The sequence below is a fragment of the Ceratotherium simum genome, chromosome 8 (genome assembly GCF_057802395.1).
Source record: "Ceratotherium simum simum isolate JZ-2026a chromosome 8, ASM5780239v1, whole genome shotgun sequence".
Classification (NCBI taxonomy): Eukaryota; Metazoa; Chordata; class Mammalia; order Perissodactyla; family Rhinocerotidae; genus Ceratotherium; species Ceratotherium simum.
The window spans coordinates 16,456,203-16,473,989 of record NC_141907.1 but is presented as its reverse complement, the minus strand read 5'-3'; the positions used below and the strand labels follow the sequence as shown (position 1 = coordinate 16,473,989).

The 17,787-nt window shown below is 33.6% G+C and overlaps 1 protein-coding gene across 2 annotated transcripts in view; it reads right to left on the bottom strand.

The window, feature by feature from the left end:
* SLIT2 (slit guidance ligand 2) overlaps positions 1–17,787 on the bottom strand; it is a 359,630-nt gene that overhangs the window by 127,184 nt on the left and 214,659 nt on the right. For both annotated transcript variants that reach the window (XM_004432303.3, XM_004432305.3), the window contains exons 5-6: positions 15,601–15,672; positions 4,381–4,452 (exon numbers count right to left, since the gene is read on the bottom strand). In XM_004432303.3, coding sequence (XP_004432360.1) covers positions 4,381–4,452; positions 15,601–15,672 — 144 coding nt within the window. The remainder of the gene's footprint in view (positions 1–4,380; positions 4,453–15,600; positions 15,673–17,787) is intronic.

Genomic DNA, 17,787 nt, shown 5'->3' with positions numbered 1-17,787 from the left:
TGAATTAGAAGCTGCAAATTCACTTGACTACAGAGGCCAGGCAGGGAACACACATGAGAGAAGCAAACTGCATGTAAATAAATACAATGGGGAAGAGAGATGGAGAAGAGCAGACAGACAGCTGGGATGAGGAGGACTCTGGTGATCTAGTGACGATATTCTCTGTTTTAGCAGCTAATATTCAGCTCCAATGGACTGTTGCTCTGCTGTGATGGAAGGCTGCCAAACAATGTGATTTTCTCAAGAGAAGCTAGAAATGGAAATTTTTAGATCAACCCTCCTAATTTTTAAATACTGGCAACTAACTAAAATATTTCAAAGAGTCCGTGGGGCCGAGTCTACTTGGGCTAAGCAAAATACATTTGTGAGGCCACATTAGGCCAGTTGGGGACTATGGTTGTCAATGGTGGGATATGGGATGTTCAGGGGTTGAGAGATTAACTTAAACTTCTCAGTAAAGTAGGGCACGACAGCTACAGATCTAGAACATGCATGCACTGACTCTCTTTACTATCCAGTTTTGCAATGTATTGAGTGACATAAGAACTAATCCAAGTGATCTGAATTAAGTCACATAGAAAAAAAACCCACTTTATGAAGGACCTATAAAGCACTGAATTGGTTGGCTCATATTATCTATAAGCCTGTAGCATTTTCCTGTACTCAAGTGAAATGAGATTTTTTTCAAATGCCATTAAAATATACCCTGATGTTTGAACTAAAAGATTTTACTTCTCAAAGGGATTTGCTTTCAAATGACCCCTTTCCCACTCTCAAAATTTATGCTGACTTTATATGGCTAAAATCTTCAGAGTACATAGCATACTGAAATGTGACTTTGGGGATAACATTTTTTTAAAAGTAGTTCACACTCAGCAGACATGCATTAATTTTGAACTACAGTTTCCTATAATTCCACATAAAAGAGAGTTTTCATTGAATGCTGAAGCCTGTGGCTATCAATTTGAAGACTTTTCTCAAAATGTTAATTCACAAAATGCGATTGAAGAAATAAATTATCTTAGTATTTTTATTCAGTATTGATGCTGGCAAAGCAATATTGATACTGATACCTGGTAACTGAACAATATGTGAAACCAATGAAATTAAGTTATTTTACAACTAATAATAAATGTAAGTGTTAATTAGGTTTTGATGTCATGTATATGTTATGGTCATGATCAATGCCTATCCTGAAACAATGCGAATTTATATATTGTACTTCTTTATTTGTAAATACTTTTTCCTCTATATAAGGTCTATTTCTATGTTCAACCTCAAGATTTTCTCTTTGTAATGAGAGCGCATCCTTGCACAAAGGACACCTTGGGGTATAAATAAGAAATGTTAGTCTTGGTAATCATGTAGGCCCCCTTGAACTTAGATCTTGATTTATTCTTTCTTATTCCCTTAGTTTCAAGCACACGATTTGGCAGAGAGTCTGATATTCAATGGATATGAATCACTATGTTTCAATTTAATTAAATTATGCCCAATCTATGGAAAAGAAAAAAAAACACAAAACTAGCAACTCAAGGAATATATTTCATTTCTGAATCTAGTGTCCAAAGAAAAAGAAAACACTGATGTAGATTTAATTTCCAATGCTATTTTTGAGATGATATCTTCATATTAAGAAAATAAACAGTTCTAAATCCCATCAGCCAGAATTTCATAATAAGACCATGAATATACAAGTGATAAACTGCCTCCTTGCTGTCATTTACCTTGACTTTTCCTTCTTGAAATTTATTCACTCTCTCCAACTTAATATGTATCCTAATCTAACAAACTTGCATCAACGGCCCAGGATGATTACTACCATCTTCTCATGTTTGGCCTCCGTTTATTCATACATTCACAAATCGTTCATGGAATTAAAATTTAAAACAATCAAAAGCATTGGGAATCTGAAATTCAAGGTGATGTGCAAATTAATTAATCCTTCATTATTTCTACATAGAAGACGACATATCCTAAAGAGTTAGGATGGTAGTAAAGAGATGGATGGTAAAAATAAGCAAAACAGACAACTTTCTTTCTGGAACCTTTCTGAGGGTTATTCTTTAAAAAAAAGCCCCAACCAAAAGTTTATGATACATAAACTTCTGATTTACTTGACAAGAAATTTGGGCTTGATAAATCCCAGTTTTTTCAATACTTTATCCAATTTTCCCTTAAATTCTTCATCAATTCTTTCTTGAAAGGTTGTATGAATTATGAGGATTTAAAAAATTAACATACATTAAAAGAGTGTCTGCTTGACTTTATGAAATTTTAATATAAAATATTTAAATCATTTTGAAAGAAACATACATTTTCTTGTATCATGTGCTAATTTTAATTATGTTTTTAGCGAATAAACTGTGACCATCATATATCTCTTTGAGAGATATATATGAGGTCCTCAAAAGAGTTCCCAATATTTTGGATTTTGATTTTAACTCCATGAACCATAAAACGTTTATCACTCTTTGGTGTGTTTCACGATAGTAGGTCCTGCTAAAGTCACCTTTCAGATATTTTGATAACATGACAAGCAAAATGTATGAGTTGACTGTGTTTTCATGAACTTACTGCCTCTAAAAACAATGATAGTTGGGAACATATAAGCAAATGAATAGTTCTTGTATTTGTGAGTAAAGTGGTTTTAACGCATAGCACAGTGCTCGGCCCACAGCAGGTGCTCAATATATATAGAAAGTACTCTCTCTGTCTCTCCCTCTATGTAGAGAGAGAGTACTCAGTATACTATATATATGAATGATTCCATATCTAATAAGTATTTAAGCTATTTTTCTTAATAACAAACTACTTTATGGGATTTTAATTCATCCAAAATATTCAGGGGCTTTTTCCATAAAATGATTGCTATCATTCATATTCCTAGTTAGGAGCACTGACTTAGTAACAAATTTTTTGGCTCTATCAGCTCTATTCAATTAAATAACACCTGTGATAGTCTCTTCATATACAAAGTTTCGTGACATTGAGTACAGTTTTGACATCAGACTACCATCTAAAATCATAACTGGATCCTAATTACTCGGACTCTGAAATAGCATCAGTGTGCTTCGTATGTTAAAAATGGCTCTGGAACACAATCTAAAAAGTGGCCTTATACGGTGTGTGATAAGCACTTTGAATGTCTTTTCTATAGAAAAATATAGTTATCAACAGAAAGTGACGTCTCTTGTGGTCAGAGAACAGCATATATTCTTATAACACAATTTATCTCAATCAACTCATTCTTACATCTTTAAAAATAATTAATAACTTAGCAGCACATGACGCAGCTAGAAATTCTATCCATTTACTCGCGATTAAAACCAAAATAATATAGAAAATATTGCTAAAATAAACCATCCTAGTTGAAACATTAAACATTTTTCAGAATTATATTCTGTTCCTCAAATTCAATTTATAAAGCAATCGAATCTTTTTTTGGGAGGATTTCATGATTCCTGGATAAGTTTTAACACATGGACTAAAAATTCAAAACCTCTTCACATTTAATTCAATTTTGGATTTCTGAATACATTGAGTCAGGGATGAATTATAGCATAGAAAAATATTTTATTTGGAGGAGAAATTTGTAAGTATATTTAAAAAGCTAGAAATGTGAATCTTTGGAAAAAAATTCCAGACGTGTAGAGGCAGTTTAAACGGCTTTAGTAACTCTCGCTTTTACTAAAATTAACAATTTCATTAAAATTATTTTACTAAGTCAAAAGTCTGTAGAGATTACTCAGTTGCCTCTAACCAATTTTGTCAGCCATGTCTATCCAGCAAAGAAAGAGAGAGGATGCCAAATATAATTCAAATTTGTGTGTTGTGCTTCACAAAGTCAGTAGGGAAGACTTGAAAAGGGACCTAATGGGTGTCTTATTAAAATTAGAATGTAGATTTCAAAATAACCTTACAAAGATGATGTTATCTAGTTAAAAAGGACATTTTAAAGTAAGAAAACATCTTTCCATTGCATAGCAATCACAAAATATCAGCTACTAAGGTTTATTTTTTGTTGTAATTTTTCCTATACAGCTGATGTTGTCTTAATATTTAGCCATTCTGGGAATTCTCACAAATCCTGTGAGTGAGAATATTTTATTATAAGAACAAACACTTAAAGGACAATATGTGTGAACATCTGAGTGTCCCTCTCAAATAGACAATTTCACCTAAACATGCAGATATGATATACAAGGTTTTGCACACACACACATTTCGACTCTTCTCTGTATTCACCATGAGTTATTTAAGGCATCTCTTTAGGAGACCATTTTGACACAAGGTTTTAAGCTAGTAGATAAGCTTCCACATCAGCACTCCCCAGACACAAAGCTCCGTTAAAGAGTAAGAGAAATAAGCATGACTTACAGCACTTCCAGGTCCCGGAGAGCCCTAAATGCCCCATCTTCAATACAGCTGATCTGGTTGTAATCCAGTTGCCTGTTAAACAGATTAAAGGAATATATGTAAAAAGCTGAAGACCTGCAGGGTTAGGTGAAAGGAAGTCTCCTGAAGGGTCTATGGAGCCCTGGCTGCACTAACTGAAATGTTCTCACAAATACACTCATCTGCTTAAGAATGTCACAAGCCATTCTGGCTTCGATGCCGCCACTGAAATCTCTTTTTGTTCTGAACTGTCTGTGCAAACAGCAGCCCTTGGAAAGCTCCAGTAAATAATAACTGCACCTTATATTAAATGCCATAGGAATGCAATTTCATTACATCAAGAAAAGCTATCCATTAAGAGCTTTCAGCGTCATCTTGCTGAAACAATTTCATTAAGGTAAAGGACTGTAAATCACTTAATGTCACAAGCACCCCCTCAGTGACCTAACAGAATCCATTTATCAGAGAAGCCCAGCTGCATGTTAATTTCACTATCCTTGGCAGGCAAGAGCAAGACTACTTTTAGGTTTTCTTCTTTTAAAAGCAGTTTTCCTTCGAGAACTCCAAATCAAGGAAGAGAAATGAAGTCCCATATATCTCCCTGCTATTTCCAACCAGGAATACATTTTAGAAAGCTAGCAGTTGTTCTCTATTAAGCTTCACTATTCTCATAATTTGCATTATTTATCATTATATGTGAATTCTCTGTACTGTAAATATGGCATACTTTTCAGTTAAGTAACTTCCCGAACTATGCCGCTCTCCAGAAAATGTTTTTAAAGTATTAAGAAATTAATAAAATTTTTGCTTTTCTCAAAGATGCTAATTCCAGCCCAAAACATTAAGAAACATATACTGCAGCAACATCGTTAAAACACTACATATATCTAAGGTAAAAAGTTTAAAAGCTGTATCAGTTAGTTCTAAATAATAAAAAATTCAAACAGATGAATCTTACTAGTAGCTTGATGCTTAGCAATATTATTATTCCGGTAAAGAAAAAGTATTTTAATGCTTCACTTGATACAGAAACAAAATGTTTGATGACATAGTCAGGTGAGCTGTCAGCTCTACATGCATTGAGAGGGAATGCAGACGTACAGTGGTAAGACTATGATCATAATACAAATGAATCTCTTCCTTGTTTCAAGTTCGGAATTCACCAAAATGGCTAATTCATATTTGAGGTTTGTTCTTAAATAATTGTTTAAATATTCCCATAAAATAGCTGTTTCTCTCACAAGACTACTGAATAAAGGTGCAGTGATTTAATCCAGTGACTTTCAGAGGGGCCTCTTCAAATTCCTTACTTTAGAAATTATGTACATAGAGAATATCTCATGAAATATGCATCTCATTTTTAAGAAGGTCTCTAGGGGACACACTCGTACAGGAGACTACCTTGATGTCATGCAAATAGTATAATCTAGGACATGCAATATACAAAAAGGCAAACCCTGGAGAAGATACAATTTTATTGCTTTTAGAAACTAAGGCTTTCCCCAAATAATAGCTACCACCCATGCTACTGTGATAGCCCAAAGCACTTCCACTTATTAGGAAGTAATGCAGAAGTATAATTTTATTTTCTAAGAAGACTTTTAAAGCCTCATGATGTAATATGGCTGCTGTGGTTTCAAGAAAACACTTACATTCTTGAACACTTTTGATTTTTACAGATTAAATTCATTTAACAATTAAGTTAATAGCCTTTTTATTTGAAAGTGCTAAATATATATCTACACTACTATTCTCTAACCTCTTGAACAATTTATCAAAGCCATTTAAATTAGTACAATGGCATGAAGTGTTACCCTTGACACACTACAAAAGAGAAATTGTTTCCAGACAAATTGGCAAAATCTTTTAATGCTATCAAATTTGCCTAATGCAGTCTCCAGGTTAATCTGTAAAAGGGTGAGCTGTATGTTTGCCCATATCTTATTATCCTTAGCTGTCAATGTATAAATCAGTGCTGACACAGCTTCTTTTAAATCATGCATACTATACACAAAGGGGAAGACCCAGCATGCCAGAAAGCACTCAAGCAAATCTTGTCCTACAAGGACTGAAAGGCAGATTACTTTCCATATACCACCAGAAGTTGAGACGCTGCTGGAAACTTTGGTAATTTCACCCCTCTTTAACACTGCTTGTGATTATATGCTTCTGATTCTTAACAGAAATCTAAGCCTTTATTGGTGCAAAAACATTAAGACTATTTGGCTATCATAAGACCCAAGTTTTCTCTAAAAGTTTTCTGAATGCTATCATATCTCAGTCCATATATCTTCTGAGAATGAAGGTATTTTTTATAAGTTACTCATATGAAAGGACAATCAAAATCAAAATGAATAATTTTTTTAATCAATTGGTGGATTTGTTATAGTCAAAGGAACGTTTATGGAAAGTGTTGTGCCCACATGACTGCTCATGAGAAAATCTCTCTGCACAAACCTCCATTTGTCTGCATATGGTTCAAGATAAACAGTGTCAAAACGATGAAAAAGCGTAATTTATTTCAGGGTTTCTGGAGGATTTTTCTGCACCTTGTTTCTCTCACCCTGCTCACTTCCTTCCCCACTACCTTTCAAACCCAGGGCACTTCTGCTTTCCGTAAACAGGGAAAGATCTGTTCTCAGCCATGCATTTAGTGACAGGCTGACCTTGTTTAGATGTGATTTCCAATTGTGCCGTGAAATTGTTCTGAATTAAGGCATCAGGAAGAAGAGGGTAATTTTCCACTTCTCCAAAAAGTAATGTTACAAGGATTCAGCCAGACATAGGATAAATTTGTTGATCTTTGCATGATAAGAGCAATAGGTACATTAGGGACAGCTTTAGGATCCTTTTCTGGCATAGGGGACACTTGCCAGGGGGAAGCAAGCTAGCACTTTTCTTATTTTCTGGAGAGAAAGAGTGGTATAGATAGTATTATGGGCAGTTTCTTTCAGACCTCTGGCGACGTATCCTAGCACAGACTGTGGCGTCTTCTCTTCCTTATCCTATGTCCACTCCTCCCCTCTGCTTCTGCTCAAATTCCAAATCCCCTCTCCATCTGATCCTTCAGCGTCCTAGTTTGTAAGTGTGTGTTTTGAAGCAAATGCTGTATCATTAATTGCATGAAAAAGACGATGTTAAAAAGACTAGATAATCTTCAAGATATCTCTCAGTGTTAACATTCTATGATTCTCTTTTCAGTGGTACCTACTCCTCTTACGATGCTCTAGAATAAATCTAGACTGCCTGTTTTAATTTTTCCTAGTGCTGGTAAAGTTAGCCTTACACAACACAGTGTGTCTTTACTAAAAGATGTTATTCCGTGCCTCACACACATAAAATTTCTAAAGCTGATTTGATTTTCTTGAACACTAAAAATAATGCAGCCTAGTTTCAGATTTTGATTAATTTTAGGTGTGAGAGACAATATATAATGCTGCTAAATATAAATTTTAAAAATAGGCACATTAAATGACAAAAAGGTTGCAAGTTTGCTTTCTTGGCATCTTGAGATATAAATGGAGACATTGCATTCTGTTACTTTTAAGTTTTATTTCAGAGATTTCCAGTTTTAATTTTTTGAAATTTAGATACCATACTGTGTTTGAATTACACATATAAAACTTACCTGCCTGCATTAACTTCAGGTGGTTTTGTCCTTACCCATAGAAAATTCCCATTTTACTGCAGCATCCAAGTAATAAGATCTTATTACTAATGGATTTTCTTTTTGTAAAAATTAGAAAACCATAAAATATACTTAACTCTGAAATAACACTGAACATAAAAAATCTTTAATAATTTCTAAGCCACGCAGGGTCTCTCAATGTCTCAACAAAATTATTATGACTATGCTCTGGTTTTCCAGTTTTTTAAGCTACTAGAAGATTAGTTCATATTCATATTACTTTTTTAAAATGGTAAACTTCAAAAATTTAGTTTTGACTTAAAAGACATCAAAGTGATTAGGATCAATATGAGAGAATATATAAATCAAATGGAAGAAAAAGAAAAAAAATGCTGTTAAGGATATGGGCATGATCTGTTCTATTTCTTCCCTTGTGTATATAAAATTCAAGTCAATATGAGTTCCAAAATATACAAATCTTCTTCCAATTATGATTGCTTAAGAAGTAGTCCAAGATTTAAGTTATAACATACAGAGAGCAAAAGAATAATATAAATTGATCCTAAATGAACACCCTGGACAGAAGTTTCTGCAACCATATAATTTACCTCAACATAAAAATACATCAGTGTTAACCTGGGTATTAGTGAAGAAAACAACTAAGGTAAGTACTGTTCTGAGGAATGCAAAATAATTTACGTTATTTGAGAATTTAACCCTTTTGCAATCTTTCAAGCAATATTTTGTTTTTCTCATCAGAAGAACGAATCTCAGTTTTTATTGGAGTAATCTATGGTGTCAAGTTATATCCACTTGCTAATTTATTGGGAGGAAGCAAAATGTAGCTCTAAGAGAGATGGTAAGAGAAAATGGAGGAAAGACAACTTAGTCGAGCTTCATGTTCTGGTAACTATAAATTAATCAAAGGTGGTAGAAACTGAAACTGACAATAGTAACTGCTTACATTTATTGAACGCATAGCAAATTGCAGGATCTGTGGATATACCATCTTATTATTCCTCCCAATAACTTGAAAAGGTAACTATTATCATCATTCTGATTTTATAGATGAGAAAATGAGGCTCATAGAAGTTCAACAACTTATTCAAAGTAGGTAGTAAACATCTGGTGGAACCTTGATTCGAATTTCAGTTGACATATTGCTGAAGCCCCCACTCAATACATAAGTGGCTACAGAAACAGATTCAGAAGCTATTCATTCTGAAAATGAGGGTTTCAGTTAAATCTCTGATGGCCAAGTTTCAAGGAAGAAGCCAGCAGATGAAGAGTGCTATATAATGTTAGACAAGGAAGAGATTACCATAGGCTGAAGCAGTCATTTGTGAGGGAGGAAAAAAACCTGATCCTTAAAAGACAGGTAGAGTCCAGAAAGTCAGAAAATAGAAGTGAGTATTCCCTATGGAGGGGACAGTTTCCATAAAAAAAAAAAAAAAACTGTTGTGAGCAGAGGCTCTACAATGTTCATGGTAAATGTTCACAAGAAAGAGGTCATTTGGGCTTGAGCCAAGAGCTTGCACGCAGATTCAGTGGGAGAGGCGGCTGGATGCCTGGGTGGAAGTCAGAATGTTAGGACTAGTCAGAATATCTAAAGAGACTATGTCACCCAATAAAAGTCATTGCTCTCTCAGGGAAGAGTCTATATTTCTTCAGACCTTGTAGAACTATAACAATACTCTGCTATATCCCCAGGGTTTTGCCATAGTGCCTCTAACAAAGTTTTTCTTTTTAATAAACTGAATGATTTTAAGCCAGGTAGTGATGGGCTAAAAAACAATGCTTTATGAAAACAAATCTTGTCTGTAATGTTAAAATTACCTAATGAGAATACAAACTGGAAATCAAAATTCAATTAGCAGCCTACTGTAACTGTTCAGAGGTAGCAAAATTTGGCTGTTCAGTGTTGGAGAAGTAAGAAACCTAAACATCTGTTCTGTCTCAAGAACAAGACGGCAGCCACAACAGGATCATGGCAATTCCTATTTTATACATATGTGAATTGGATTGCCAATTAATCAGTCCAATTTTCTTGGTTTTGTTTGTTTTACTTTGGAAAGTATTTATGAAGATATATTGTATCGATTTATTTTTACATAAGAGAATGACATCGCTGAAGAAAAACTGCTAAGGTATCCTGGAGATAAAGGAAAATGAAAAGTTGGAGAGGTTGTTGGTAGCAAACTTAACTGTAGTTGTTGGCGATTTTCATAATTCAGTGTGCTTTTAGACAGGCAAATTACAGGACCACGGACAGTTCCCATGGTACCAATAGCGGCACTGCTGAGTTCCTGATACATTTTACATTTAAGTACCCAGACGGCCACTGGTTGTCCCTTATGTCTATAGACAGCATTCAGGATGTTAAGTGGAGCTCTGGCCCTCATAATATGAAACTCAACTTCATTTACTATCTATAAAATGAAGAGCCATCTCCACAGGTTTGTTCAGAAGGTTCTATGCCCCACTGAAGACCTGTGGCATTTAATCTAACACTAAGGATAGTGGTCCCCTTGAGTGAGAAATCAAGCTCCACTTCAAAGTTTCTTTAGGCTCAGCCTTACTGAAAACACTCTATGAAGGAGTCTGGGGTACTTAAAAGTTACAATTTAAATTTGATATCAATGGATTTTATTTTTATGATAAGTATGGACAAAGTACATAGGTATGACAAGAAATGTAATGAATTAAACACGAAAACTACCTGATTACAGCAGACATTTTGCAGTTAAGACAATTTATATGACAAAGCTAAAGTAAGTCTTGCAATTGCATGGTAAAATACATAATACACTCTTCTCATTGTTACATATTGAATCTTCATTATGCGAACAACCCTCATTCCTTTACTGTTATGAAGTATGCAGATGATACAGGAAAAAAAAAACAGTAGAGAGATATATAAAATTAGAGAAGTGTAAAAAATAAAGTAAAATACTAAGTGTACCTAGTATAGAACTGTATATTTTCCTTCTATGGGTTTTAATTGTTCCATCAATAAACTAAATTGAAGATGACAGAGTTCCCCCAAAAAATTAAAATTTCTAAATAATATAAATAGTGGTGTAATGACACATAGATTAACTCTCTTTCCTGTTTGCCAAATCTTCTTCTTGGCAATAATCACTGCACTCCACATTGGGTGATTTGTTTCCTAAAAATTCATGGCCATACATATTTGCTTCCCAAATGATACTGTGACTTACTCAAAGAGAACCAAGCTAAATCATCTTGTAACTTAAACCCTTGTCTATAAATTAATGCATGTTAAAAAAGAATAAATATAAATACTTACCCTAATCTATTTTTTACCAAGAGGCAGTTTTCCTGGAAAAGGAGTGTAAGACTCATAACAGATGTAGGGTTAATGGAATTGAGATAATGCGAGCAAATGAGAAAGGGATGTATTTATTTCTGAACTAAATAGTAAAGTTTGACTGGAACATTGAGTACATTTTGAGGATGTATTGCAAAATGAAAGAAAAAAGGTAAGTGTGATTTACTTTGCACAGTATGTATAAAATAATGCTTGCTGGAATTTAATTATTTTAAGTATTCATGTTGAATTCACTAAAAAAAGTGGTAAATTATGGTAGATTATGCTTTTGTGATGTGAATAACAACCAGTAATCTATTTAATTTGCAAGTTCATATATTTGTGCATTTTTTTGCTTAAATTCTGGGATAACTGCAACTAGGAATGTTTTCTCACAGAAATAGAGACTTTTGGAAAAGTTTTATATTCATAAAACACATATTTAGAGAATAAGCTCACAAGTCTTAGCAATAAAGCAAGGTTTAATTTGAATAGTCTCCTAAATTATTCCATTAAATGGAAATACTTCATGGATAATTGTAAACAAAACTGTGGCACAGTGTAACATGTTTTTGTTCAAGCTTTGATCAGGAGGCAGCAAAGGCTTTACTGCCATCAGTGTTAAATATATTAAATATATATATATATAAAGTTTATAAAGAAAAGTCATATATAAACATTATTATTTTGGTGAGGCATCAGTTGGTAATGATATGGTATCAATACTTTAATTCATACTTGATTGGGGAGTTTAAAGACACAGATGTAAACCCTACGTAAAAGTGCTGCCAGTGATTGTTATAAACATTATAATTTAGTTGATATTTTAATATGATCTCGTTATTGTTAGATCTCACCATCTAAAATGTCAGGAAAAAGACAGTGCTTTAAGTTGCAGCTGGAGAAAATCAGGTAATAAAATATAAAGGTTTAATCCAGTTAAGAAATTAATAGAGATAAGCAAAAAAGTTATGGGAAGTCCTCCCTGGAGATGTTTAAAAGTAAGATAAATGTCCATCTGTCTAGAATAGTTTTAGTGTGGCTTGCCGGAAGGAAGAGGAATGAGATGTGCTAATTTGCAAAATTTCCACAGCATCAATTTCATGTTGTCAGGATGCTGCCTCGAGCACATTTAGCCAATCCACAGATTAAAGCAACTGCTTCCGGTGGAAATCTTCTGATAACTGGAATTTGCTCTGAATAGGACTGAATGTGGTAAATCCAATAAACCTGTTACGGTGCATCAGACTTTTAGACAGTGCTATAGAAATATCATCTTGATGCAACTAAAGCAGATATTCCTTTGTCCAGCCTTCTTTTTTCTCTTTTATCCTCTGAATGACCTGAAACAGTAGCCATGCAGGACTGTCCAAATTGTAAGTGCATACATTGGGATGATGAATAGGACAAAGCACTGTACCTCTCCTTCCCACACTGAATATTAATAATATTAATACTGTTAATATTAATATTTATGGGCTTTCATTACTTGATGACTTATGGCTACCAGTTTTATAATAATATGAATTAAAATTTACCCTCAGTTTTAATCTATTTTACTAGATATCTTCCTTAACTTTTCATGATAAATCTAAACTTCATACAAAGCCCCATGAAATCAGAGGTTGTTTTTGAACAATGTAGTTTGAACTCTTTTTTAATTGCTGAAAAATGCCTTTTAACTGTTAAATTCTATAAAATTGTCGCTAGGATCCTGATTAATTAAATAAACCTATAAACACATTGTGGTATTTCAATGTTGCTCTAATGGTCTTTCACATCGTTACATGGAAGGCAGAGAGAACAGCAGGGATATTGTGAGACTGGTGGGAATAAATTTTAACTTTGCATAGCCTCTTTAATAAATTCTAACCTCGTCAATCCACCCTTACCTGCCACAACTCACCAATACACAACGAACCAACCTCCTTGAAGATTCCTTTGTATTTTCTTTCAGGAAATCTTTCCTACAGCATTCCCTGATAACTTCAAGCAATACTTTTATCTCTTTCTTTCCTCAGCACATATAGCACCTAATATCTTGTTTATAAATCAGGGTCTTGTGTATATTCATTTAGTACTTTCTAATATATTTTCTTTTTCCATTTTGTCACTCCAAGTCTAACTGACCCATAATAGACATGGGTCTATCTTATCCATTCCTAATATCACAAATTACTTCATGTTCTACTTTCCCATCTTCTTACTATACATTTTTCAGGGCTAACTTCTAGTAGTTGATTAGTGAACACTTTCAGAATGAAACAATATACGTTATTTCATAGCATTTTACTGTTTTAAAAGGTCTTTCACATACCTCCTTTCCCCAACAAACCTAAGCAATTATTATATTCGTTTTATAAAAGTGAAAGCAAAGGTTCAATGAAGTTTACTGATTTGTCATGTCTACAGTCCAATAGATAGCAAAAGATTCTGAGACTCCAGTCCAAAACTCATCTCACTGCATATAATAACTGCCTTTAAATTTGGGGGGGAAAATGATGCATGTGGGGAAAGATTCTTTTTAAATTCTGCTAAATCAACATTGCATTCTTCAGAGCACACTGATTAGCATCTCTCTTTTTATCTCTGAACTTTTAAAATCACATTTTAAACAATAAATGAAGAAAATCTAAGGAGGAATTCCACCATGACTGGTATCCCACTCACAAACATACTCTTAATAAGGAAGAAGGGTTACATATAGATTTGGATTCCCTGAATATCTTACTAAGAAGATTAAAAGCCACCTGTTTTAAGGATTTAGAGATAATACTATCCTAAGATTGCAAGTGGCTATCCTTTTATCACTATCCTTTTACAGCAACATACAGGCAACTTGAGTAGGTGCTACGCAGGGATATTTATATTGTTCTGACCATACACAAGATATAGAGGTAGTTGTGAACACCCTATTATTAGTGAATTTACCTGAAGACGTCCCCAAGCCCCAGCTAGAGAAGATAAAAAGAAAGCAAATAAAACCCTTTTAACATGTAAAAACTCATAAAAACCTAGGGCCAGGACTTTAATGGCTCCTCAATTTATATCTAGAATACATATTTTCTATATATATACCCTGTATTTTTCTGTCTTTACCTGTACATTTAGAAAGTACAAACTTAAAACAAAACCATTTACAATGGGGAGAATACATAGAGGCCAAAACTTGTAGCTTTATAAATAGTCGTTGTCTTTGACAAGGGAAAACATCTGTCTCAATTTCACTACTGGAAAAATAGTGTTGGATCTCACCATGGAGAATTCTGAATAGAACTTAATTCTTGAAAAAGTGCCTGCCCTGTTTATTACTAGCTAAGAAATATTGAATTCCTGAGAGTTAATCCCAGCACACAGGGACTTTTTCCCCCTACATTCCAAACTAATGTAAAAGCTAAGGAAAACATTTTATATCCTAGCATTAACAGTCAATCAAAAACCATCACTTTCAAAGGCTAATATGGTATTTTAAAATTTATAAAGATATATAATGACAATATTAGGATTGTCAGTGAGATCTTAAATCTGATATGTACTTTCAGAACTATGGCCACTTACAAAGAAGAGTTCTACACAAGACACCTGATTAAAGATTTGTCAAGAGAAAATACAGAAACACAGTTTTGTTTTTCTTCCTTTTTTTTTTCTCTTTTTAAAGAAGGCTATACATATATTCTTTCATAAATATACGAGGGGAAAAAGATGTAAGAAAAATATTTACGCAAAGGGAAAAACATAATTTTCCCATTCTCACACTTTTGGCATTTAATGAAAAAGGTCATCTAAAAGCTATAAAAAAAAAAGCTGTAGCTCTAGGCTACAGGTATCTCTAACAGGAAAATATTATCTACTCTTTCCAGAAAAAAACAGTTTATATTCTGCATTTCCAATAAACATAGTTAACAACCGAAAAGGGAGTTATTGAAGTAAGCTGACAGTAAAAGGGAAGAAAATACATTGTAAATATCTTTTAATCAAATCACCTCGTTAGATTTCACAAGATTAATCACAAGGTTTGAAGAATGAATTTGATAACAACTTCAGTTTCAAGACATCTTCTAAATGAGAATCTCTTCAGATAGCTTGTGAAAGCAATTTAAAACTTATTGTTACAAGCTCTCCTAAGCAAGCATAAAGTTATATAGAGCTTTCACCATTTTTTTCTGAGACTTTATTTAATATAAATTTAACTCTGAAAACAGATAAGTTAAAAAAACAGTATAAATTAGAAAAAAATACTTACAGATTTTTAATGTCAACTGCCCCACGGAAAGCTTTTCTTGGAATTGCCTGAATTTGGTTTTCACTGAGATCACTAAAAATAACAACAAAAAAAGATCAAGTTATAAAATATTATTTAAAAATTATTTTAATCAACGTGTTTGAGAAATGATAGGGCACTTAAAAAGTAAAAAAAATACTAAAAGGATCATAATTAAATCCATAGCATTAGAGATCATAATTAAATTCATAGCATTAGATGTAATTTCTAATACAAATATTTTATATTTCTAATATAAATTAAAAGGTTGGGCTAAATGGTTTCTTGAAGTACTTTTCCAGATCTTTAATTTCATAATAAAATTTCAAAATACGGTTCTCTTAAATTTAAGAACTGATTCAATTCTGTGTAATAAAATATTTCTTTAAAACAAACAGTAAATTATTCATAACCCAATTTCAAGGGGTTCTAAAATTTTAGTACTTGATATTTCTCCAACATTCTTGACATAATGTACGAAGTATATAGGAAAGCAGTCCCTTTTAACGTGCTAGAGAAGAGTGGGCAAAAACTGATAAAACCTGGGCAGTATTATTAAGTTTTCATAGCACTTTAAGTAATCTTGAGAATGGAACATGGTAGTAGTGGCCCAACAATAAAACCAACAGTTCCTGCATGAAATATTAACAGCAGGTTGATTTAAAACCTTCTTTAAATAATTCTATTATAACCATAAACAGACTGTCTATATTCGCATTTTAATTTGATTGAGAAATACATTTTAATCAAGGGGAAAAAGCACTCTGAGTTGGAATGAGAAGTTTGTAAAAATCACTCATCTCATGAAATGGATCATTATTTTTCCTTCATAGTTCAGATGCAATTCTTTGAGCTCATACAGTATTATTAGCCTTAACAAGTAGGATACAAATACATATGCAAGAAATGTCGCTGAAAACAGAAAATACTAGTCTAATTTTAAGTAACACTACCATATAGCAGAAAGTTGAAATATCAAATAAACAGATTATTAAAGTAACAATGATGGTGCTAAAATTATCTTTAAAATTCTAAGATAACTGATGCTCACAAAGAAAGATGAAGCTACTGACCACGGGTGCGTAGCTGATGCCAACAGAGCCATTTTCCAATTATGTGGAGGCATATTGGACAAATTCATCCACATCCTCTCCCCCGATGCTTCTTATGACCAGAGCTTGTTGTTCACACACTTGTGGCCATGCCACAGAGATAACTGGCAGATACAGAGATTTAGTGTGTGGTCATGACCTCATTAGCACCAAGTTTTAAACAACTGAGATTTGCATTTATATGTCAGTATCTGTAATGTTCAAATAAAAAAAAATGTTTGCTAAGCAATTTGTAAAGAAATAAATGTTGGTCTATTTAAAGAGTAAAGGTCTTTAGCAAAAAAGAAAAAAGGCCACATATTTTATTTCAAGCAGTAAATTTACAATATGTGCTTCTGCAGGAATAAGGCAGACGACAATTTCCTAAGCGACATAGCTCTGTAACTGCTTTCAATAGTTTTAGTATATCCCGAAGAGCAATAAAACTTCATTTCCTTAAAAATTGCTATTTCTCCAGCTTGTCATTGATTCAGACTGACGTCCTTCCTTTGTTTAATTACAATGAGTTAAGAATGTTTAACAGTATATATTTAAAAGCCTTGATGCTAGAAACAGTATTCAAAGGAGGCTACTGAGCAAGGAGAAGGTAAAGAGAGATATTGGAGACGGAAAAATCAGAAAGTAATAAGAAATGAAGAAGAAAAAAGATTGAATTCAAGCAAATTCGAATCTAAAGCAATCCCTGAAAACCAGTTCTGTTTTTACTGTGGTGCCCTGTCAATTCAATGTTTTCCCATCGCTTATTTTTTTTCCACTTCTCCTAAGACAAAGACTGCTTTAAAGACTGTGTAGGTGAATAAAAATGGCAGAGATGTTTGCTTCAGATCTTGCCTGCTTCCCAGGCTCTGCAGTCTTCCCATCTCGCCAGCTGGGGCCACTTCATTCACCACCTGCAATCTCAGCTCTGCTCAATCTCTAGGCACAGCTTTCTCCTAGGGTCATGTTCTCAAATGTGGGGAGAGTGGGTGGAGGAAAGTCAGGGGGATGATTTTAGGTGGTTCATAGAGACAGCACTGAAGAACAATGAAACACACAGAACACCAATCCTTCTGAATTT